This window comes from Sceloporus occidentalis, unplaced genomic scaffold, assembly GCF_023333645.1.
Source record: "Sceloporus occidentalis isolate IW3139 unplaced genomic scaffold, rSceOcc1.0.p SCAF_3, whole genome shotgun sequence".
Classification (NCBI taxonomy): Eukaryota; Metazoa; Chordata; class Lepidosauria; order Squamata; family Phrynosomatidae; genus Sceloporus; species Sceloporus occidentalis.
This window is the reverse complement of record NW_028316983.1, coordinates 37,905,582-37,930,229: the sequence shown is the minus strand read 5'-3', so window position 1 is coordinate 37,930,229 and position 24,648 is coordinate 37,905,582. Positions and strand designations below refer to the sequence as shown.

Below are 24,648 nucleotides of genomic sequence, written 5' to 3'. Positions count from 1 at the left end.
GGTGGTTGAGTAGATGATGGTGTGTGTGGCGAGGCAGTAGTTGTCTGAAGGCCATGAGACAGCAGTGGAGGGTCAGGTGGTGTGGAGGCCAGAATCCCCCTTCCTGCTCCCTTGCAAAGCCTTGCAGGCCACCACACCACCACTGCTGCTGCTTTCTCCTGGGGAAGAGAAAGAGTTTTGAGTGTGTGGAGGGTCCCCGCTGTGCTTGGAGAGGTACTATGGGTGGAGTGGAGAATGGCAGCAAGTGCTGGGGTTCTACTGGGGGAGGAAACAAAGTGAAAAAGTTTGTGGGGGTAGGGTGGGGGAGCTGGCTCACTAAGATTATGGGTGTGGGGGCTAGTGGAATAACACAGTGTATGGGGAGGGAGAACATAGATTTCTTGGAGAGAAGAGGACGGGTAGGGAATACTACTTCTGAAGGTGGAAGTTTTGGCCAGGGAGAGGTTGTTAATGTCTATGTGTGGCTGAAGGGCTGCTTTTCAAGGTTTCCTAAATGTCTCCATAAGGCAGAAGGTGGGCAATGCAGTATCTGATAGGTGGATTGTGGGGAAAGAGCCTTTAAAGGTGTGCTTGGAGAAAGTGGAAGACTCCTGCAAATCTGGGAGAAATGATGTTTCTTATACAGGCAGGGTTGTTAGTCTTGTGCACATGGAAGTCAATAACTCTGTTCCCCCAAAGTGGGGAATCATGAAAAACTGTCCCAAAAGAGACTTGTGCACATGGAAGCTGTATCTTGGGGACCAAGTGTAATTCTCTTGGTTTCTAACATAGCTGAAGGAAACAAATTATGGTGATTTCCACACTCACCAAGTTCTGGTCACAGAGGCCACGAAACTGCTGGAACTTCTGTGACATTAATAACTGTGCACTGCCCACTGCACTAAGGACTTTGCCTAAGACTGAAGAAGACAAAATATATATTTAAGATAGCAAGCAAGACAAGTATTTTTTTTTAAAAAAAAAGAATACAAGAAGATTGAAGGGGAAAGTCTCTCCTACTGTCCTTTTACATAGACTGATATTTTCTTTCTCCAGCCACAGCATTTTTTCATTTACAGCCATTAATAACAAGTCACTGAAAATCACCCATGGCTCTTTTGTCAGTGCATGTTTTGTTAGCTCTTGTTCTGCTGCCAAGAGCAATACCCTTTACAGCCGTCACCATCAGGAATGGCAGACAGCCACACCAGCAAAAGGTTTTTTGTTTGTTTGTTATAGAGTGCTAGTGAGGTCTACTGGGGATAAAGAGAAGGTTCATTTTCTATTATCCCAAAGTTTTTTCCACAATATTTGAAGCAATTATGCCAATATCAGGGAGTCCCACATTCTGAGCACAACTTTCCCTCACCAGCGGTTTTGCACCCAAGGACTTCCAACAAGCTGCCCTACACCTTTGCCTAAGATTGACTTAGTTCTCAGTTATATCAAATAGTGTGTGTTTTTTAAATGCCACACATATTCTAAAAATATATCCACATTTTTTAAAATAATGTGTCCCATAAAAGGAAACAGAAATCCCCCTGGAAGATCAAGGTACCAGAGCTTGTCCAGGATATTGCTGGAAACAATGGAGTAGCACATACATGTGAGGAAAGTCCAGCTTTATTACTGAATGAGTCTATGGTTGTCATTGATCCTAAAATCTCAACAAAAAGAAAGTGTGAACAGGCACATAAGCATTTCTAGTACTCCTTCTCTCAAAACCCCATAGAAAACAGAGATGGAAATGCTTGTCTCAATAATCAGCTTAATAACCCAGTGTTATACTCATACTGTGGACCAGGAAAAGGTCTGACTACTTCTGGCTTAAAATCTCCTTTTCATCAGTGCCATCAATACTAACCTTCTTCAGAGAGATTATTCTCTTTGGTCTCTTGGTCCATCTGATGACACCATCCTTCTAACCTTTCTGTCTCTGCCTGTAGCAGCTTCTGAAACCAGTACCCGTCCCTTCGGCATGCTCCGGGCTGTGTTGGTTCTGATGGAGTGTTAGTGGATGTTTCAAGCCAAGGGTCAGGAGGAGGAAGAGAGGAAGGCTCTAGAGCTGGGTCATTGCTATCTCCATAGGAGAGGTTTCTGTTGATCTGGGAGGGCATGGCTGTTTGCCTTGTACTGGCATCCAGGCTGTTGGAGTTGTTGCATGGGGGACAATCAGCAAGGCTTCTCTCAGATGATTTACAAGTAGAATTATTTGGTTCTTGAGAATCAGAATCTGTATCCTGTTTGGTGGACATGCTGCGAGAGTGGCTGTTGCTACAAAGCGAAAGAGGAGTAGGAGAGAATAATGAGAGGCAGCCCTTGCAGAGGGCTGGACTCCTTACATGTACACAAAGACAACATTATGCATTTGTTTATGACATCTGAAGATGAACCGCATTTTATTTCTGAACCCTCTCTGCACACAGATACACACATCACACATGCAGACAGACAAAATTATAAGGTTGCCTGCTTACTGCAATAGGCCATTCAAACAAAGGCTGGCACACATAGATAAATTACATTTCCAGTTCTATTTTTTTTTCATTTTTTCATTTCTTTTTAGGCCTCCAATAATTTGCTTACATTACTGAGTCAACTGTTTTTGGTAAGAGCACATGCTGTTGAGAAAGGGTCTACAACCCATGATTGCTCAGCAGCAATTTGAGACAGGAAAAAAAAAGAAAGAAAGAGGGAAACTAAACTACGAAATAGGAAATTGCTGCTGGATGGGGTTAAAAAAAAAGCCTGTGTCTTCCACTTACCGCCACTCGTCCTCTACCTGTACCCCGATGGACTGGAATTTGGTGGCTGATGGAGGGGGCTCCTCTTTTGCCACTGGCTGAAGGCAGTCAACCTTATTAACAAAAAGATACAAACAAAAAAAACAAAAACACAAAAACTTGCTGCTAGAATTCACATTAGAAGGGAAGAGGCAAGCATGCACACAAACGCACGCACACAAAGTAATCATGCAGACACCATACACCAAAAGGCAGCAAATTCTCTATCCTTTATACCGTAAAAACCCTGAAATTAGGCCAATAAATACAATAAGTCTGTGATGGCCACAAAACCTGAGGTGGGGGAAGAGAAAGAGGAGAAAAGAGCGGAAAAGATGGCACAGTAGCCAAGGTAGTGGATCGCTCCCATCCTTATCCCGTCCTTATTGTGCAATTGTGCAAAATAGTATCACACATGTCACACTTATTCCACCATTATCCTGTCAATGAGGTAGAATTGTCCTGTAACTTTTGAATAATGGAAACTTCCGTCAATGAAAAATGACAGGACAATTCTGCTTCACTGATGGGATAATGATGGGATAAGTATGACGTCTTTCACACGATTGCGGACAATTCCACTTCAGTCACAGGATAATGGCCAGATAAGCGCGACATCATCTCATAATTTTACAAAATACAGATGGGAAAAGGACCTCCCGTCCTTTTCCCCATGTGATAATCTTCTATGAGATGCACTTAACAATAGTCTCCCACCCGTCCACCACCCATTTTCTCTCAGCTGCAGCCTACAAAACATGGCTATTTCCTAGAAGAATTCTAGGAGAGCAGCAGACAATAATTCAGCTACCTTCCTATAGGTGGACATGTAGCAACAGGCCAGAGAACCTGGCCATTGCTTTGGAAATGGCTGGGTTCAGGGGCTGCAGTTGAGAAAAGATGGGTTTAGGGATTTTGATTTTGCACGTTTGCTGGGGAATGCCAACATTTGCAATGATGCAAAAAGTGAGGTATGATGGCAAAAGTAATATTTTTTATTGTCATCTTTCCTTCTGCCCAGGAATAGTGCACCCCACTCCTCTCCCAAATTAACAAGTTTTTTGCTTTGTTATTAGGAGGAAATTGTGTGGAGCCAGAACTAAAAACTGATTTAGACCTTTGTATCATAGTTTATAGCCCCACTTAAAATCTTTTGGTAAAGGGACAGAGAATGCACCCCAAGCTCCCAACAGGCAAAGCAATGTAAATAACTGTTGACAAGATGGGACAACTGACTCATAGGCAAACTGAGAAAGAGAGACAGAAAGAGTGCTTCCTCATTTAAAACAATCCACTGGCTTATTAGTCAATATGGAGGGAAAGCTTTTTTGGTGGAGACAGATTTAAACACATTAGACCTATTCTCTTTTAGCTATCTTCTTGTTCCAATTTACCACCTAGGAGCACAACACTGTATGCCCTTGTAACACATAAGGGACTAGACAGAGAGAGGAAGTTGAACAGATCTCAGAAGGAACACTAGTTGCAACTTAATTTTTCTCTTTTAAGGGAAAATGAGGACAAAGATAGTACATACTTTGAAGCTACCTGGTTTAATAGACAGACCAAGAAGCAGTGGGATGATTTAGAGGATTAAAAAGAAATGGTGGATCTGCTAGTTCCCTCCTTCCAAATTTAAGAGCTATTTAAGGGACCCTATATGTGGGATATAAGAAGATGGACAAGCTCACATTCAACAAATATTTTACAGATTTTAATCAACTCATAAAATGGAGAACAGGGGTATGCCCTATCATGTCAAAGATATTAAACAATAACTGCCCACGACAGTTAAAGAGTTGAGGGAAAATGCAGTTTCCCATATAACACAAAAGAAGTTGTGCTTCTGCAAATAAGCTTTCTAAGTTTCATCACTTGTTTTGCAATTTTGTGTTTTATTTTGTAATTATATTATTGTTCAGCAGTACTTTTTAAGGCTGAAGAATCAGGATGCATCTTACAAACTTATTTATGTTATAAACAAAACAAACTTGACAATTAAGGCACCTGGATATTTTATTTTTTTGCAACAAAAATATTGTGCACTTGATAACCTAGAAAGCAGCTTATACATCAGAAACTGAAGTTGGAAGGTTTGTGTTGCAAAGAAGAGAGATTTGTTGAAATTTTAGAATAGCTTGGCCCAAAGAGGTATCCTCTAGCTAGTCAGTCACTGGCTATGGTTAATGGGAGTTAGAGTGCAACACACATAGTAGATACCAGGATGGGCAATGGTATTCTAAAAGCTGAGGAAAAAAGCTGGGGCTTTTTGGCTTCACAAATAGGCAATTAAAAAGACTGTTCCTGCTCACTACTGAGGAGAAACCTATTTTTGCAAAGCAGGGAAAGTGACAGCAAAGTCTCCAGTAAAACTATAACTTCTTACAATTCTAGAAGTTTGATAGCAGAAAATGATTCAGAAGTCAGTCTTTTTTTCTGGACCAAGTACAGCAATCCATGAATTCTTGACAAGATGCCTGCTATTATCATTGGCTCACTTGTGAATCTACAGGGAACTCAGGGACTGAAGGATTATGATTTTGCTAGTCAAATCAAATACACAATTTTGAGAACTACAGTACATCACATAGTATTTGAATTGACATATTTAGGTGTTATTTGCATTTCTGCAGTTAGAGTATCTGCGAAAGCAATCTCTCAAAATAAATGGAATTTTACTGACTGAAAGGAAAAGGTTTTGCCATACCATACATGGTATATTAATTTATGGTCTATAATCTATGGCATGAGAAGCCACCTAACTCAGTATTTTTTTGCAAGACAAACTATTTTGTTTCTATACTAAGCTGGTCAGATTTCACAAAGGATATCTGATGATATGGTTGAATCCTATGCCTCTATTGAGTTTGAAAAATTATAATGGAAGTCTCATTCCACACCATTCCACATAACTGTTACACCAAGAAATAGAAATACAAAAGAAAGGATACTAGATTGATCACTGGAATAGCCACCCATAAACATTTCTCTCTTGTATGCTTTGAGAAGCTGACGTGTTTCCAAAGCTGCTGTTTGCTCTGGTGAAATGTGTGGTTCTCCAGATGTAGAATGCAACTCCCATCGTTTGGAAGCTGTAGTCCAAAAAATATTTGGAGGATCACATGTCCCCTACACATTTTAGAGGTACTTTCCTATGGAACAAATAAACAATTCTTCTACTTGTGAAATAAATTGGTGGTAATAAGTGGGTATGGAGGGTTCTACTAAAAAGATAAATGGGCTAAGTACAGCTCTATAAAATCTTTGTCGAATGGCCTGGTTCTTAAACTGTATCACATTTTTGCCTCAAGTGCTCCAAGTTTAATAGAATCAAACATCTTCAGTGGGCACAGATGCCAGAGAAGTTAAATAAGTAGCACATATAAACATGGTAATATTAAGAACATATTCTAGTGCTAATGAGAACAAACTATTCCATACTTGTATTCCTATAGATGACAGCTTCCTTTTAGGGATATTCTCCACCTTTGGCTCTTCGCTAGTCAGCGTCCCTTTGTCACTCTTCAATGCTGCATTTTTCAGAGGTAATTCAGGAGGCTCTCTGGGTGGAGTCACAACACTTCCTCTTGTCACGCTAGGTGGTCTAGTGCTGTCTAAGCTATCTGAAGAATTGCTCAGACCTGACTGGCTGTTGACATCACTTTTATGATCCTGGTTGTCCAAGTAGTTGTCCTGTGCCGATTCGGTGCTGCTCTGCACTGTGACAGAGATGAACGGCTTTGAGGTGGTCCGAGGTGGGACTGGTGGTGGTGTCTTTTTATAGCCCACTAGGCATGCCGAACCTGTGACAGTGGAGGCAAGGAAGGATGAAGGGAAAGAGGTGGAAGAGAAAAAGCAGCAAAGATCCAGTGAATAGAGAGAAAAAGCAAATCAATAACAATATTCAGAGTAGCTTAATGAACAGAGATGCTGGATGCACAAGTCTAGCCAGCAGTATGCACTGAGCAGCCCAAACCAAGCAAACTAATAGCCAGCACTATTCTGATGTGAAATTCAAGAGGAATGCCATAACACAGACTGGAAATGCATAGGAAAAAGTGAGGAAGATCCTGCCCCCTGAAAGCTATAGAGCAAGCTATGCTTGCTGCAAGACAAGAGAGACAGCGTGGAAGCCAGAAGTTTTGCTTTATATTTAAGGTCCCAACAAAGCCATCTCTTGGTGTTTGAATTCATCAGTTGACAAGTTTCAGTATCTTGATTAAGCTGGTACTTGAATCTAGAAAAGGGGAAAATGTCACAAAAGGATTCTGTCAGGCAACAGCAGTTTTCATTTTGTTGATAAACAATCTCTTTGTGAACTGAGGTTCCAGCTTTGTTAATGGCCACCCACATTTGGGAGCATGAGCATTCCACATCTTTCTTGATGTGGGACTCAGAGTAAACTCTATGAAGCATTACGGATGGATAGGCGTGTTAGTCAAGTTGAACATAAAGCATCTTGTGCTACCTTATTCAAGTGCAAGCTTTGGGGATCAGAGTCCACTTCATCAGATGCATCAGGCCGTATTTACCACTGAGGAAAGCTAGCATGTGATGAAGTGGTCCATGGAAGTTTGTAATAACACTCCTTCCCAAGGTGCTAAATAATGCACTTTTTCTTATAGTAGATAAGAAATGATCCCATAAACTAGACAGACTTACTGAGAATAATAACTACCACTGTTCACCAGGTTTCACAAGGATACTGAATCTAAGCAAACTCAAAAGTGAGACAAGAGCTCTACAATTAAATTTTTAAATAAAAACCTGTGTGTAATATAACAAGTGTTCACAAGGAAGGTACCAACAGTCTTTAAGGGAAACTGCAGAATAGTTGTATATACTCAATGTTGACATAGCATAGGCATAGGTAAAATGTGGCCCACGCCTCACATGTAGCTCCCACTACTGTTTTCATGCCCCCCGAGGTATTTTTTTCCACCAGTTTGGACCCAAAGTTTCTAACCTTCTCCATGCAGTTGTTAGGGAAGGAGACAGGAACATGCACAAGCACAAGATTTCCTTGGCTTGTTTCTGTATGAATATAACCTATAGATTAGTAATCTAGACTTAAAAGTCTAAGTAATTCATGTACAACTCTCGTATTCCAGCTTGAGAACATACCTAACAATGTTTATAAGACCTGACTGTGTGTGTACTCTGTTGTACACTCTATGCCTCAGTCCACACTATATTACTTGTTATGGTATGTACTGGAATCAAAAAGATTAGGAGAATTTTTCAGAAATGTGAAGGGGCTCTGTTCAATCACATTGGTTACATAAATTTAAAGTGCACATTATCCAGAATATTCATTTGCATTGCCAATTAGATAAGATAGAAGAGTAAGAAACTGCTGGAGAGATCTGAAGATTATCTAAGCCCTAGATGAGAGCTTAAAGGAAACCAATACTAGTTAGGAAGATAGCAGTTATTCTCTCTCAGATCTAGAGTGAGCACAGCCATCTACAGAATAATCTGTTTTAGGTACCAAGAGGAGAGGAGGTCACACATCGGCCACAAGACAAGCAGACCACATTCAGGAAGGTCTCCTTTCCTCTCTCTCTCTCTCTCTCTCATGCACACTCTAAAATGTATATGAAGTGAGGCCTCAAATGTAACCAATATTCCCATTCTATATGAGCAATAATGACAGCTAAATTAATATATTATTTTTTTCTTTAGCTTTCAAAATCTGTGGATGATCAACTCTCTCATTCTATATTTCTTCTGAACTTTAGACTTTTTCTTAAACTCAATTTGGACTACAAAAGACATCTAGGGGTAGCCATGTTGGCCATATAGAAAATCCAATAACATCCAAATGATACCTTTACTGAGCTAACCAAATTGCACAATTAAATGTTGCAGGTTTTCTAAGTCTCACTGGCGTCTTCATCAGGCAAACAGGAGAAAGATATTGAAGATGTTAGTCATAGACCTGCATTTTCTGTTTCTGGTCTTAGTTCAGATGGTAGGGAGGGCTATCTGCAGACTGGCACCTCCCCCTTTGGCCATGTGGTCACTGGTAGATTTTCAAATTCAAGGAAATTTAACGTCCATCTGAGGCTTCTGCCTCCAACAAAGGTAAAGCCATTTTTTCTAATATTGGCACTGATGGGCATACTTTACTGCTACACCAACTAAAGTTTTCCTGATGCAAAACATGAAGACATCTTGAGAAATTCAGTGTTCTCTACCTACATAGGAGCCTGTGGCTTCACAAAGGAAGGAGTTATGCTGGATTCTAAGGAAACATCTTTTTTTGAATTGCAAATGGACATTAAATTTACTTGAATTTGAAAATCAATTTTCTTACTTCTTCTTAGAACAAATACTGTGTAATTGATAAATGATTCTTTGTGGTAGGTCAAGCCTCCCAATGAACAGCTTGCAGTGTTACAAGAGAATACCAACCTCTAGCCCTAATGCGTAGTAAGGAAGTAGCCCATGCCACCCAGCCCGACCCCAAAATCTTCCAGTCCAGCTGGTTCCTGTGCTCTGACTTCAACTGTTTTGAGCCTGATGAAAGTATGAAAGAAGAGCTGCCTGTATTTGCTCAGGCTCCTGAATGTAATCAAGGATTGCAGTTGTTTGGAGCACAAGTAGTTTGCTTTAAGTAGGCGTCCTCCTAGGACTCCAGGAAACCAGGGTTTGAATCCTCACTTGGCCACAGAAACCCACTGGGTGACCTCGGACAAATTAGATTTTTTCAGCCTTTTTTCAGGGCAACCTCCTGCTGAACAACCATTGATAAGAAAACCCCATGATTAGTTTGCCTAAGAGTTACCATAAGTTGAAATGTTTGCCTTTGTGTTGCTATAAGTGGGAAACACAAAAACAACCTTGTAGCTGCTGCCCACACTGATTGTGTGGATGTCAGAGGTGAGGCAGCAGAGCCTCTCTCCTCTTAAGGATGTAATAAATGTGGGAAGGGCACATTTGAATATAATTTTAATTATTAACTCCATTATGAGTTTATTAAGTTGTATAAGAGTGTAATACGCAGTTTTAAACTGGAATTTGGGTGATGAAGCTTGTGAACATTTCAAATTGCATGCTACAAAAACAATCACTCCATCTAGCCCAGTACTGTCAACTCTGACTAGCAGTAACTCTCAGTTTCAAGCAATAATCATACCAAACTCTGTTACCAACATCCTTGACTTGGGAGAGGCTGGGATTAAATCTTAAAACGTTTTGCATGGAAAACAGCTATTCTTTTGCTTAAGATAAAATTGAAAAATACCTTCTAACTGTTAAGACTTAAGCAAACTATTACAGAACAGAGATACCACACTGGATCTTTAATACTCAGATCTCCTTCAATTGTACTTGGTATCATGCCAAGAGAAGCTATGTAACTCTCATTTCTTACTTTGTACCCTCTGAAAGTTTTGACAAATATAGTACTGGACAGATTTTAGAGAAATTCATTTTCTTTTAAGTCTACAGATGAAAGTTACTTCCTTTTGATGCTACTTGGATTTTTATCAGTTTTCCAGTATGCTATTTTTAGAAAACATAATTTCAGAAGTTAACTGTTTCTAGACACTCTTTGTTGCCTCCATTCTTGGCCTGTACCCAATAGCTTCCAGGCTGACTGTCAAGATGATTTGAATCTCTGCACCAATATGTTTAAAATGGTGCAAATTTTAAATGGCAGCAATTTCACATTAAAAATGCATCACAAGTACTAAGAACCAGCTTGCATGACTTCATACATTAAAAAAAAACCCTTTTTCCATATAACCCGGTGGGATTCCTATTTCATGAAGTATTTAAATCCCAGCAGAGGGGAAAAACCTAGCAGTTGTATTGTACTTTTTATCAGACAAATTTGTCTGCTGCAAAGCATAACAGTGGTTTTGAAGTAAGGGCTTTATTTCTAGTCAACATTTACCGATAAGCATTTATTTGTATAAAAATCTAACAACTCAGTTGGTCACAGTCTAAAAAGATAAATAAATCTACTTTTTATACTTAAGAATAAAAGAGTGTTATTGTTATTTTTAAAAAAGGACTACAACTATCTCAACCAAACCAACTCCTGACTGACCTGCATCACTCACTACTATAAAGTATCATGAAACTCCTTGAAACTGTATAATGGGAAATCCCCAAGTGAATTAAAAGTGAATACTTAAGACTTAAACCGGTGTAACCCCAAGGTGTAAGCACATGGGACTAAAATTATCATAAAACCAAATATTCCAGCTCCATTGGAGTGCAAATCATGATGCTAGTGAAGTTCACAACAATTAGTGTCTGCACTGTCAGCCTTTATACATTAAGGCCAGTATTCAAGAGTTTGATTCCATCAGCAGAAATGACACTGCCCTTACAGACACTTAGTATTAGACTATATGTATGGGGAGAGACTAGTTGTACAACACATTGCACAACCTTCCTGCACACAGTTTTCTTCTAAAACATTACTTTGTATTTAGGCCTTGACAAGAAGAATACAAAACAAATACAAGAAGATATACTTGTAAGGCAAGTTTCTCATGTTCTTTTTCTGGAGACAGAGGAATACCTTCCAAAGAAGCTTACAAGAAGATTGTATTGCTACTCTGCTATAAAGTGCAGAAAAGGAAGTATTTTCAATATTTCACATGCCTAGTATAGGTCACCAAAATGAGAAAAGATTCCAGATGGAACATATAGAAAGAACACTAACCAAAATAATGTGAAAAAAATTAAGAGCTAAGTCTATTTATAATAAAGAAGGTGGAGGCTTTACATTAGGGATGGGAATCATGTGGCCTTACAGATGTTGGACTGAAGTTCTCAGCAGTCTCTGCCAGCATAGCTAATGTGAGGAATACTAGAAACTGAAGTTTGACAACATCTGGAATGCCACAATTCCGAACCCAGCACTACACAAACAATAAATGGAGAAAACACAACTTATTTATTCTTTCTGTGTACCATGTGGAATGGTAATTTGAACATGGGCTGATTCCCTCATAATTGTTAACTGCAGCCAGTAACTTATCATTTTATCACATAACTGATTGAAAACTCCAACCATCCATTACACATTATAATACAAATACAAGCTGTTCTCTTTCCACATGTATAATGTACAAAGTCACCCTGATATGGTGTTCATACTGCTATATTTCATGAAGGGCCAATTAAAATAAAGAAAAGAAGGTAATCTGATTTAAAGGAGTCTGTAGGTTCAAGAACAAAATTGCTACAAGCAATTTTAGTTCAATTTAACACACATGAGGACATATATACGGTGATGTGAAATACGGGGAAAAGTTTCCCACAAACTATTTTGACACCAAAATAACTTTATTTGTTTCAAGTTGAAACTTGTAAGTTTTTAAAAAAGATGCTATGGAATTTCTTTCCAACTGAATTCTACAAAATAGTTCAATACAGGATTCATCACTGATATTTCCCAACTATAGCCCTTGCTTGTATTCTAGATTAATGTCAGACACATTAATTTAAAAGCACAACATGGAAAGTAATAAATTAACACCTCCCTATTTGCAATATTTGTATGTCTTACATATAATGTTCTCTTATTCCATCCTGAAAATTATATAGTGCGCCCACATCATATACAGCAAAGTGCCAGCAAAGCACCAGATGGCGTGATATACGCTGAAAGCTGCACTGGAAGGACTAATGGCACACACATCCTTTTTGCACGCCACTGCCATGCCACCGTGGGCACAAGCCCCATTAGTTTAAATGGGGTTTGAGCATACACGGTATTTCCCTTATGCGGGGGTGGGGGTGGGGGTCCGGAATGGATCCCCCATGTAAGGGAAGGGACGACTGTAGTGCTTGTTCCTCAAACATTAAACACAGGGACCCAGATTCTAAATTTTGCTCTACCACAAGGATGGAAAATATCCTCCCCATGTTATTAGATGGCAACTCTCAAACAGTGATAAACATCACTAGAAAAGCAATTAGCAGAATATTCACACAGTAATTCAAACAGTTGCTATGTCTCTTCTTGATGACTTAATTCATTTATTAAGGTTAAACTCCTTAAAAAAAACTTAATTGACAATAAACACCATCAAGATTTAGTTCTAACATTTTTGTTAAAATTTGTCCAGTAGCAGTGATAAATACTGGAGAAGAAATTTGATTCCTAATTATAAATTCTACTAGTGCATGCTAGGAAAATAACATCCAAGTACTTTTGAGAACTCAGGGGCTAAGCAGACCACCCCTTTGGAGCCGCGTCCCACTGCCCCTTTCCTTACTGGATCGGGGTGGTGGCAACCACATGCCGCAGCCCCCATCTGGTACTTTGCTGGTGCTAAAAAGAATGGCAAAGTGCAGCTCCTTTTAGTGCCGACAAAAAGGTGCCCTGGCCACCATGATAGTGGCTTTTCAGTGCTCCTTTGGTGTAGCGTGTCTAATGCTGCACCAAAGGAGTGCTGTGATGATGTTCAGCCCCATGAGGGTGACGAGATCCGATGCTGGCGTTTCTAGCCAGTCTGTTTTGCCCCAAAGTCATTTTAAAAGGTTCCAATATGGTTCATATGAATAATATGAATTGAATAATATGAATTGACCAGGGTTCAATTCCCAACTTGGCCATGGAAACCCACTGGGCAATCTTGAACAAGTCACATGCTCTCAGCCTCAGGGGAAGACAATGGCAAACCCCCTCTGAACAAATCTAGCCAAAAAAAATTCTCATTATAGCTTTGCCTTAGGGTTGCCACAAATTGGAAATGACTTGAAAGCACACAAAGAAAACAAGATGTTTTCATGGACTAGAGCCAATTTCATCAGATGAATGAAGCATTATCCTGCAAATTACAATATACAAGCAGACTTCTGTTTAAAAAAGTCTCTGACAAAGAAGATCCTTTTCATAAAGTACCCACCTAGCCCTCCTCTTTCCTCTTCATCGTTTTAGCAGCATCTACACTGAGAGGATGATGGAGGATAGATAAACACTTTCTGTGTCAGGTTTCAGCAGCATGACTGCAGTAAGTAATTTGAAAATGCTTGAGCTGGAAAACACAGCAGTTCTCCTCTAACTGATCCTATTGCTGGTGTGCCTGCTTACAATAGGCAATGTAAACAGTGGCTATGTCCAGAATCTCTATTGAGCATATCTGAACAGCAAAACAGAGGAAAATCAAATAACTTTAACTCGTCACCTATCTCCTGCAGATTAGAAAGCACAGATCTATAAATTTGGAAGTGGAAGTCATGAAAAAAGGAAGCTAATGAAAAGTCATCCCTAGGTGTATTTTGGAAGGAGAGTTCAAGTAGTCTCAAGAAAGTTCAAAATGTTTGTCTACTTATGCAAGGCTTACCTACCTGGTTGTTTCATTGCACATGTGCATATTGTTAATTGCTATCAAATTTTCTGTTAAAGATGAAATGGCCAGGAAAACATCTACTTCATTAATTGAGGAATACCTGTATTTTACTATACCTAATGGAGGGAAGGGGATCAATAATGATGCCAGAAGAAACTAAAATGCAGATAAACAGATCTATCTATATTAGGGAATTACACTCTTTTCACCAGAGATTTTTAGGAACTCTTTTGGAAGGGATGCACAAAACTGAGTTTAGATTTGATAGAAACATTTCTTCAGCAAAAGCTATTCAAGCAGAATAGAATTTTATTTATCTTTAAGAAGCACAGAAGCAACTGTAACATTCTAAATTTAGATGGAAGAGAGTTCATTGATTCTATTTCAGAGCAATCCCAACTTTTTATTGAAAGAAAGGCTCTCTCTGTTTACCCAACCTCAGAGCCTCTGAACATCCATAACCTTTACTAAGTCTGTCATAATCTTTAAAATATAGGATTGATTAAAAATCTCTCTAAAGATATTTCAACACCACTGATTATCTGCAATCTGCACCACATTTTAACACTTCTGAAGACAGCCACTGTTCTGAAGATTAGAGAAATGAAATGCAAAATTGGTGAAGTTTGCCTTTGTAAAGGCCAAAGCTGCAAATACTCCTTGTTTATAATGTTATAACATCAAAAGGAGGAAGATTAGTCAGTATGTGGTCAGTATATTTTCAGTTAAGGATGATAGCAGCACCAGAGGCTGAGATAATTAATAAGAGAAGGAAAGAAAATGGGACCCATATATAAGAAATACGGGGCAGCTCCGAAGATCTTGTGAACAGAGCTGTCCTCTGCTCCTTTCTGGAAAAGGCAGTTCTGGTGCCTGCTATCACATGGGAGGAGGAGATTCCTGTCAGTTCCCTCCTCTGAATCCTTCCACACTGCCCCACTGTCTACTGCAGATTTGGAGGCTGAAGTTGGAAAGTCAGTGAATATATGCTTTCACTGCCTTCAGCAAGGAAAGAGTCTTCCATGCACTGATGAATTTATTCAGCAAACAGAAAGACCCCAATGCCTCGTATTCAGTTTAATCCTGCCCTTCCTGCTGCAGCCTCCCCAGTTCATAATTCCCAATTTGAATGGGAGATTTAGAGAATTTCCAGCAGCAGCTGCTACTAGGAATACAAGACAACGTTTCTTGACATGATTTTATTCCATTGAATCATCAACATTAGCCCATTTTTGAAACAGGAGATCACTAAATATGGAAGTATCTAATCACAATCATTTTTAGATCAAATCTTATTAGTTTTTAGTACGAATAGCCTAGTTTATAATCAAAATAATATACAACCAAACATAAAGTAACAGAAGGAAGAAAAGGAGAAGAAGAAAAGAAAAACATACAACTAATACACAGTGAGGCTCTGAAACCCAATCCTGACTGTAATGAAAAGAAAAAAAGAGAAAAGTATATTATCCTACCACTACAGGACCAACTAAATAATCCTACTAAAATTACCAATAACTATAACGTCTGATTATTACATCATTAGACTTCTTAATGCTGAAAAAAATCCATAAATGGTTCTCAGTCTTTCAAAAAGTCTTCCACTGGCTTATTCTTTAAAACCCATGTTTAATTTGGCCATTTGGGCTAACCCAGAAAACGTAATGATCCATTCGTTGACTGTGATAATTTCTGAAGCTTCTTTCTTCCTCTGTCTCTGTCCTTACAGTCTACAGATTTTATCTTCCTCTGGAAGCTCCCGCAATAATTACATCAGCCTACAAAAAGGCACTGACCTACATTCTGTCTCCCTGTTGCTAGGGCCTGTATCAGGTTTCGGATAACTAACTTTTATTTCAGCTAGTACCTTGATTCCCTCACCCCCCCCCCCCCACATTCTTAAATGAAACAAAAACAAACACTAGTTTAAAAAATACATTTACAGTACTCTTTTTCTTCTTGCATAAAGTACAAGGTAGCCAGCATGGGTTTTCAGGTGGGTCCTATCCCACCTAGGATCTTATGCCTACTTAGTTTCAGCTCCAAAATTACATAATGTGCCCTTAAATTATGCCCTCCATTTCTATTTATTCAGTCATATCTCCCAAAACCTATACATACTTTGTAAGCCACCTTGATTCCCATTATTGTGAAAAAAATATGATATAAATGAGTAAAATTATCATCTAGCAGTTGCTTGATTCTGTCTATGGTGACTATGGGTGTGACATTGCTTGCATGAACACTTGTCCACATGAAATATTTCCAGCATCCAACTTGACAGAGGAAGCTGTTAAGCTAGGACTGTGGCACACCACAATTTCTTGTGAAATCTTGAATATTAAGTAGCTCATGGCTCAGAAATTTTGCTGAGCTAACCACAAACTCTAATAGTTCATTTCATTTAGCACAAGCAGTGACCTGGATGGATGGATGGATGGATGGATGGATATACACACACACACACACACACACACACACACACACACATATATACATACACACACACACACACACACACACACATATATATACACGACAACATTTTTTAAAAATGCATTGTTAGTGAATTAGTAGCTAAGATGCTAAAAATGCAGTGGGCCTTTCGTTATAGCTACAGAAAAATTTTGCTTCTGTTTTAGAAACTGTTTCTTTAATAACAAGTTCAAGTCACAACCACTACTAAGATCATACAAAGTAACTACCACTTCCCCCACTCTTTTAAAGGCTTGTATCACTGATTTTATTTCCCCTTTCCAACATCAGTTTTCAAACATACTGTTGCATACTAAGTTTATTCCAGAAAACAGCTTTCAGAACTCTAGCTCTCCAGAGAAATACCTGTCCAGAAACCAAGAAGCAGTTGTCAATTATATGTCTATGTAGACTGATTTTATCCTTTTCCTAAGTGCTAACTTAACAAAGATTCGGGCCCTACAGAGCTACACACAAATGTGTCCATCATGTAATATCTATTTTATCTTCTCTCCTTTCCTGTTCCCAAAAATAGTAAGGTGGAAGAAGGAAGAACAGAAACAGACAATGTTTTGAACTCTGGCAGCTACACAGCAAAAGCCAGTCACAGTGTTTACTACAATGTGTGTGTTCTCATAGACTGAATGCTAGTGAATGGATGCTTCTCGGTCTTCATCACTGCTTACACATCCCAATGTGATCCCTTTAATTCACAGCGCAATAAGCTGGCATTGTCCCAACCATGAGTCACCCTAGGCACAGAATGAAAGTAGCAGAAGCTTTGCTTGGATGACTGGACAGCAAAAACAAAGCTCCTGTAGGGACTGAGCTACTCAGCAGCTTTAATCACTCAATCAATGACCTCCTCTATTCAGCTCATTCAGGTGTCATCTAAGTTCAGCATTTCAAACAAGGCAGTGTGTATGCTCTGTATTCTCTCATAACATGTAATAAGACTAATCAGAAGTCAATACTTTGTACAGGACTGTGAAATCTGATTCAGATTTGCATATTTAACTAAGTTTGCTGGTTTTTCAGCCTTTGTTCTGACTTGTTTTACCAGTATCATAACTGTTTCCACCACTGCCATTTATGTAAAGCATTATAGGAATTTCTCTGCAGTGCCTGAAATAATTACAAAGGCATACTTTGCCTCGGCCAACAGAAGTTAAGAGCTATGCACAACACTTAAGATGCAATTTCCAGACTACTAACAAATACTGGTGAGTTCCCCAATCCCAATTCTTTGTATTTTAACCAAAAATTATCCAAGCAAATGTAATCTCAGAGCCATTGGCAATAATCTTTGAGGACTCCTGGAGAACAGGAGAAATCCCAGCAGACTGGAGGAGGGCAAATGTTGTCCCCATCTTCAAAAAGGGAAAAAAGAGGACCCTAACAATTATTGGCCAGTTAGTCTGACATCTATACCAGGAAAGATTCTAGAGCAGATCATTAAACAGAGAGTTTGTGAACATTTAGACGGGAGTTCCATAATCACAAAAAGTCAACATGGGTTTCACAAAAAGAAGTCATGCCAGACTAATCTGACCTCTTTTTTTCTTTTTTTGATAACATTGCCAGCTTAGTAGATGAAGAGAATGCCGTAGACATAGCATATCTTGATTTCAGCAAGACCTTTACATGTCCCCCATGGTATTCATGGTTTGCAAGAATATCATGGTGCCCCATGATATTAATGCAAACATGCTAGGAAAATGTGGGCTGGACAATACAACTGCTCGGTGGGTTTGTAATTGGTTGACTGGCTAACCAGCAACAGCTCCTCTACATCCTGGAGAGAAGTGACCAGTGGGGGGGGGGGGGCTACAGGGTTCTGTCCTTGGCCCTGTGCTATATTTAACATCTTTATCAATGACTGGGATGAAATAATAGGGTGCATGATTATCAAATTTGCAGATGACACAAAATTAGGAGCTAATACCCCAGAGGGCAGGATGAAAATTCAAAATGACCTAAATAGATTACAAAGCTGGGCCAAAGCTAACAAAATTAATTTCAGCACAGAGAAATGTAAGGTACGGAACTTAGGGGGGGAAATGAAGGGCACAGATATAGGATGGGGGACATGTAGCTTAACAAGACTACACGTGAAAAGGATCTAGGAGTCCTAGTTCAAGATATGAGGGAACAGAGGGCATGCTTATGAAATCTGCACATGACACCAAATTAGGAGGAGTGGCTAGGGTCAGGATCAAAATTCAAAAGGCACTACACATAGGCAGAAAAAAAAATGAAAGGCACATATATAGGATAAGCAATACATGGCTTGACAACAGTACAGGTGAAAAAGATCTAGGATTCCTACTAGACCACAAGTTGAACCTGAGTCAACAGTGTGATGCAGCGGCTAAAAAGCCAATGCAATTCTAGGTTGCATCAATAGACATATAGTGTCTAGATCGGGGAAGGCAACCTTTTTGAGCCAGGGGCCGGGTTGCTGTCCCTCAGACAACTGGGAGGCCGAAGCCAAAAAATAAATAATTAAATGATTTTAAAAAAAATTAAATATATAAATAAACCAGGACAAATGTAGGACAAAATTTTCAAATGGAGGACACTTTGCTTAAAAAATGGAGGACATGTGAAAAAATTTGCTGATTTTTTAAAAAATGTTAATATAAATACATGTTTCTGAGGCTTCTATAGACAATTGCCCCCCAAAGGCCCCGGCGGCAATTGGCGGCAGGACCGGGCTGGGGCCGGTCCCAAGGCCTCGCTGGGCCCTATCCGGCCCGCGGGCCGCAGGTTGCCTACCCCTGGTCTAGATGGAGGGAAGTAATAGTGCCACTCTATTCTGATTTAGTCAGACCTCTGCTTGGATACTGTGTCCAGTTCTGGGCACAACAATTCAAAAAGGATGTGAACAAGCTGGATCATGTTCAGAGAAGGGCAACTAAAAGTGTGAAAGGTTTGGAAACCATGCCCTGTGAGAAGAGACTTAGGGAGCTGGGTATGTTTAGGCTGGGGAAGAGACAGTTAAGAGGTGATATGATAGCCCTGTTTAAGTATTTGAAAGGATGTCATACTGAAGATGAAGCAAGGTTATTTTCTGCAGCTCCAGAGAATAGGAGCAATGGATTCAAACTACAGGAAAAGAGATTCCACCTCAACATTAGGAAGACTGTAAGAGCTGTTGAACAATCGAATATGCTGCCTTGGAGTATGGTGGAGTCTCCTTCTCTGTAGGTTTTTAAACAGAGGCTGGATGGCCATCTGTTTTGATTGTGTATTCCTGCATGGAAGGGGGCTGGACTGGATGGCCCTTGTGACATCTTCTAACTCTATTAGTCTATGATTATGTCTAAGCTCCAACATCCCAAAATCAAAGTGGGCAGCCACTCTTAAAATGCTGATCTTAAAAACCCAGTATCATGCCCCCCCCAATAGCCCACTTTCCTACAGATTCTTCATATAAAGATCTCGATCTTCACATAAATCCACATAAAGCTCCGGAGATGAAAAGTCAAATGAAAGGAATTAGCAGTCAACATTGTCTATTGGGTGTGAAAACAGACACACAGAGACTTTCTTGAACATCATCTAGGCTTATCATCCGTGTCATAATATATTCTTCACACCTGGCTTCCACATTTTAAAAACACATTTTTTTTGCAAGCATTAAAAGTAGTACTTTATACCTCAAAGAGAAAATAAATTCCACAATTCAGAAGAGCAAATACTACTTGCATAATAGACAATTTAAACTTTAGACCATAATGCAGAATTAATACTGGGGGAGAGGGGGAAAGCAGCATTATACATAAATAAACAAATAAATAAATATCCATTGTTATGCAAGCATCATATGGCACATGCAATGAGATGTTCCTTCTTCCAAAATCTGTCCAGGGCTATATCCACACTGCAGAAACAATCCAGTTTGACTCCACTTTAACTGCCATGGTTCAATGCTATGGAATTCTGGGAAATTTAGTCTTCTCTGTCAGACACCTTTGGTGCTACAACACAATATGAACCCCAGAATTCCATAGCACTGACCTTTGGCAGTTGAAGTGGTATCAAACTGGATTATTTCTGCAGTGTGGGTGCAGCCCTGGAGAGATGGTTACTTTTTGGAGCAGATTTGGGACACATACAGAGAAAAAGAGGAGCATGTTTAGCAGAGCTAATCTGTTGATGGAGGAACATTACTGCACACCGCCCATACTTTTAGAAAACTGTATCATTATATATTATGTTCCATAATTTAAAATGCCAAATTTCTAGGTTTTGCATCTAAGGATTTAGTGACATGGTCAGTGGACTCTGGAAATTTAAGCTGAGAAATGACAAATATAACTGAACAATAGTTCAAAGTTATGGGCATGTTAGTCTGTAGAATTAGTATGTACAGAGATCTTGTAGCACCTTTGAAACTAACTGAAAGAAAGAAGTTAACAGCATGAGCTTTCGCAGACTTCAGTCTACTACCTCAGATGCTTTTGGTGGAATGGAAGCCAGGGACAGACATATATATGCCATAGATATGTTAGAATGTAATAATTAATGAAAATAATTAAGCAAAGCACCAGACAAATGGCCAGATTTGACTCTTACACTTCTAGGTAAAAAATTGTTGTCATATGCCTTCAAGTCCACTCTGATTTGTGACTCCCTCCCAGGGTTTTCTTGGCAAGATTTATCCAGAGGTTTGCTATAGCCTTCTTCTAAGACTGAGAGAGGGCATCTTCTCCTTCAAGCTGGATGCCACGGGGAATGACCCCACCACAATAGGTTCATATACTTTGTGGAGGTTTTCTACCTGACCCTTTCACCACAGATGCAGTTTTATACCTTTATGCTAAAAATAATGAAAGGAGTGCTCACTGTGTGAATAAGTTTTATTCTAAGGCAAATGGAAGCATTAACATGTTTTTAACCAACAGATAACTAAGAGGTTGTCTTGTTCTGGAACTAGGTGTTGTTCCAGGCCACTCCAAGGGTTCTTTTGGTGCCCAGTACAAACATATGTTATGGCTAAAGCATATGCTTTATTTGAAAGTAAATTCAAATATGTAGCAGATGGTGCCCAGCAGAGAAGCATTCTAGCCCTTCCGCTGATAGCGTCCAGCATTCCTTCACAGTCAGTGGTAGAATTGGGCTCACAAACAAATTCTACCCAGACTTATCCTTTGGTCATATCACATCCCTATATACATACAGGGAGCCCTTGGGCTGGGGTGCACGTCCTTCAACAACGCCAAAGGAACATGGACTTGCAAGGCTTACGCAGAAACACACAGACACACTAATCAATAAGAAGATAGTCATCCCAACTATCTCTGAATGTGCAAGACACGTTATATCAACTCATGCAGTCCTTATCCTCAGTCTGAAGAGGTTTAGTCCTGTGCAACAGCTAATTGTACATTTTGTCCTTTTGCCACTTGCCCTACAGCTTTTCAAGCTCCAGCCCTGTAAGGGGAAAGTGGTAGTTTTGTAATAACCAAAACTAAATTACACAGAGGAAAGTGTAGTGCTTCCCAGACTCATTCTACACAGGTATGCAGAAATGCACTTCAGACTGAAATGCATATTTTCGACTCTAATATTAAAGGCTTTTGAAAAAGAAGGAAGCCATTAAAACTTTATATTGTGCTATATCCACAGTGATGCTTTGCCAAATTCTTCTACACAAGAGGAAGGGGTTCATGATTCTTAATTTCTCCTGTAGTTCCTCAAAATGCTGTTGTGGAGGATTGCACGACCTACCAGAGCCTTATCAGAGGCAGTGCTGAGAAAAGGGCAATTAACTTCTACTGGATTCCAGGGCTTTCCATGAAAGGAAGAATTTTTCTGTTCATAGTCAATGGATCCAATCCAAAGAACTGTCTAGAGTTGTGATGGAGAACCTATGGCACACATGCCAGAGATGGCATGTGATGTCATTTCCCCCAGCACACGGCAAGGAGGAGAATGAAGAGGTGTGCCTTTTCCTTCTCTTTCCCGACCCGCCCCGGCCTCCAGCTGCCTCCCAAATTCTCCCAAAGGTCTGAGGTAGATTTTCTTTATTTAATTATTTATTTGATGTCCTGCATTTCCCTCAAATTGGGACTCAAGGTGTCTTCCCACAAGAATATCAAATGTACAGACACAAACATGAAAAGTTATATTAAAATGCAAATGAATTAAAAGCAATTTAATAGCATGCCAGTAAAATGTACAGCAGTACTTATCCATTAAAAAGTCAACATTTAAAAGAATGAGCTACATGCATGGTGTTTTTTGTGCAATTCTGTTTATCCCAAAAATATTTTAACCACTTAAACTAAGAATGGTGCGGGGGGGGGGGGGGAGGGAGAGGCACATGTTCCCCTCCTCTTCCTTCTGTGCTTTCCCCAGCTTTCAGTTGCCTCCAGAGAAGCAGCTGAAGGCCTGGGAGCGTGGGGGGAAGATATCCTGTCCCAGAAGTCCCATCCCCAGAGGGCAGTTGTCCCACCCCCAGAGGGCAGAAGTCCCACCCAGTGCTAGAAGACCTTTTAGTTTGGGCACTCCACCCCTGAAAGTTTCACCATCACTGGTCTAGAGTAAACAAATAAAGATGATCCACTATAAATTGTAAGATTTCAGTAGAACTGTATCTTGAAATAGGAAACATGAGACTAGCTACACAATGAAAACACAAAAATTTCCTTTCACATCTAGCTTTTGAACACCTACTTGCTTTAGTCTAATGTCCACTGATACTATTTTTTGAAATGCAGAATATCTCATTTATGGCATTACTACAATTTTAACATAATGAGGAACACTTATAACTTTGCAAAGCCAAAGACCCATTCAAACAGGCACCAATCACCATTATGGTTCTTTCTGGGTCTTCATTTCTTATGGTTTGCTTAATCTCAAAAGAAAGCTACCACACATCACTGCTGTGAGTGTATACTTTTATGTTAACTACACTGCAAATTATAACAAAAGGCCATTATGTATAAATAAACCCTGTTAACAAAGACTGGGTATTTCTGGAAATATTTGTAAACAGAAATAAAACCTCTCAATATCATGTTGCGGTATCATCCTTACACCATCAGGTTTAATATATCTGCCCCTAGACTTTTGAAAAAGTGTTTCCCCTCTTCCCATGACACCTTGAATATGCCATTAATTTTTTTTCCTTGAAGGAATGTCAAAATTAATAAGACCTTTTATTTATAGAAGTTAGGCAACTAATCACACAGAACTCAATAGATCAAAGAAAACACATAAAACAGAAAATGCCGTAGAAGTAGTGCTAAAAGCAGATTTGTCCCCTGCAAGCTCCTCTGCAGACTGTGGTCCTGTTTTGGAGTCCAAATTCAAGTTGTTGTTCCTCTGAGCAGGAATATAAATAAAACTGCCATACTACCAGCAAGCAGCAGCCGGCCACCAGAGTCCCAAAGGATGTTCCAAGTAAGAGAGAAGCTGAATCAGCTTGTCTTTGTGTAACTGCAGTATTTCATGCATGCTAAGGTTTGAATGATGACCCATAAATATGTCCTGGGCAAAAGCGAAACAATGAAACTGTACTAGCTGTGGCTTAAACACATGAAAAAACAACAAAATTTCATGGAAGAGTGAAGAACGTTGTCTGGACGCAAAGACCTCCATTCTTTCATTTCTATCAGGGAGAAACAAGAGACTGATGAAACCAGCGAAAAGGGGAGTAGGTGAATCAGGGCTACACAGCAAGTGCCATGTTCAAATATGATTGTTCAGTTCAAAATTACTTTCTGACATTGATAGCCCCAATTAGGATCAAACCTACTGTACACAGGTGAGCTTAACTTTCCTGTTGCTGTTGTGAACTTTCAAGTCATTTTGGACTTATGGGGACCCTATTATGGGACTTTCCTGGCAAGTTTTTTTAGAGGAGGTTAGCTATTGCTATCCTCTTAGGGTGAGAGACTATGGCTTGCCCAAGGTCACCCAGTAGGTTTCCATGGCTGAGTGGGGATTTGAACTCTGGTTTCTAGAGTCTAAGCCCAATGCTCAAACCACTACACCATGCTGGTTCTCAAACATGCATATATTCACTTCAGAGCTTGGAAGTATTAGTTGCAAATAGCCAGCTAATTGCAATTATT

General features: G+C 39.6%; 1 protein-coding gene across 8 annotated transcripts in view; it reads right to left on the bottom strand.

Moving 5' to 3' along the window:
* LOC149315764 (disks large-associated protein 4-like) overlaps positions 1-24,648 on the bottom strand; it is a 492,990-nt gene that overhangs the window by 6,000 nt on the left and 462,342 nt on the right. For 6 of the 8 annotated variants that reach the window (XM_089514039.1, XM_089514043.1, XM_089514040.1 and 3 more), the window contains 4 exons: positions 6,204-6,565; positions 2,745-2,836; positions 1,844-2,253; positions 808-899 (listed from right to left, as the gene is read on the bottom strand). In XM_089514039.1, the coding sequence (XP_089370165.1) occupies positions 808-899; positions 1,844-2,253; positions 2,745-2,836; positions 6,204-6,565 (956 nt within the window). Of the gene's footprint in view, positions 1-807; positions 900-1,843; positions 2,254-2,744; positions 2,837-5,148; positions 5,319-6,203; positions 6,566-24,648 lie in introns of those variants that run through there. The other 2 variants (XM_089514045.1, XM_089514047.1) reach the window with 2 other exon arrangements.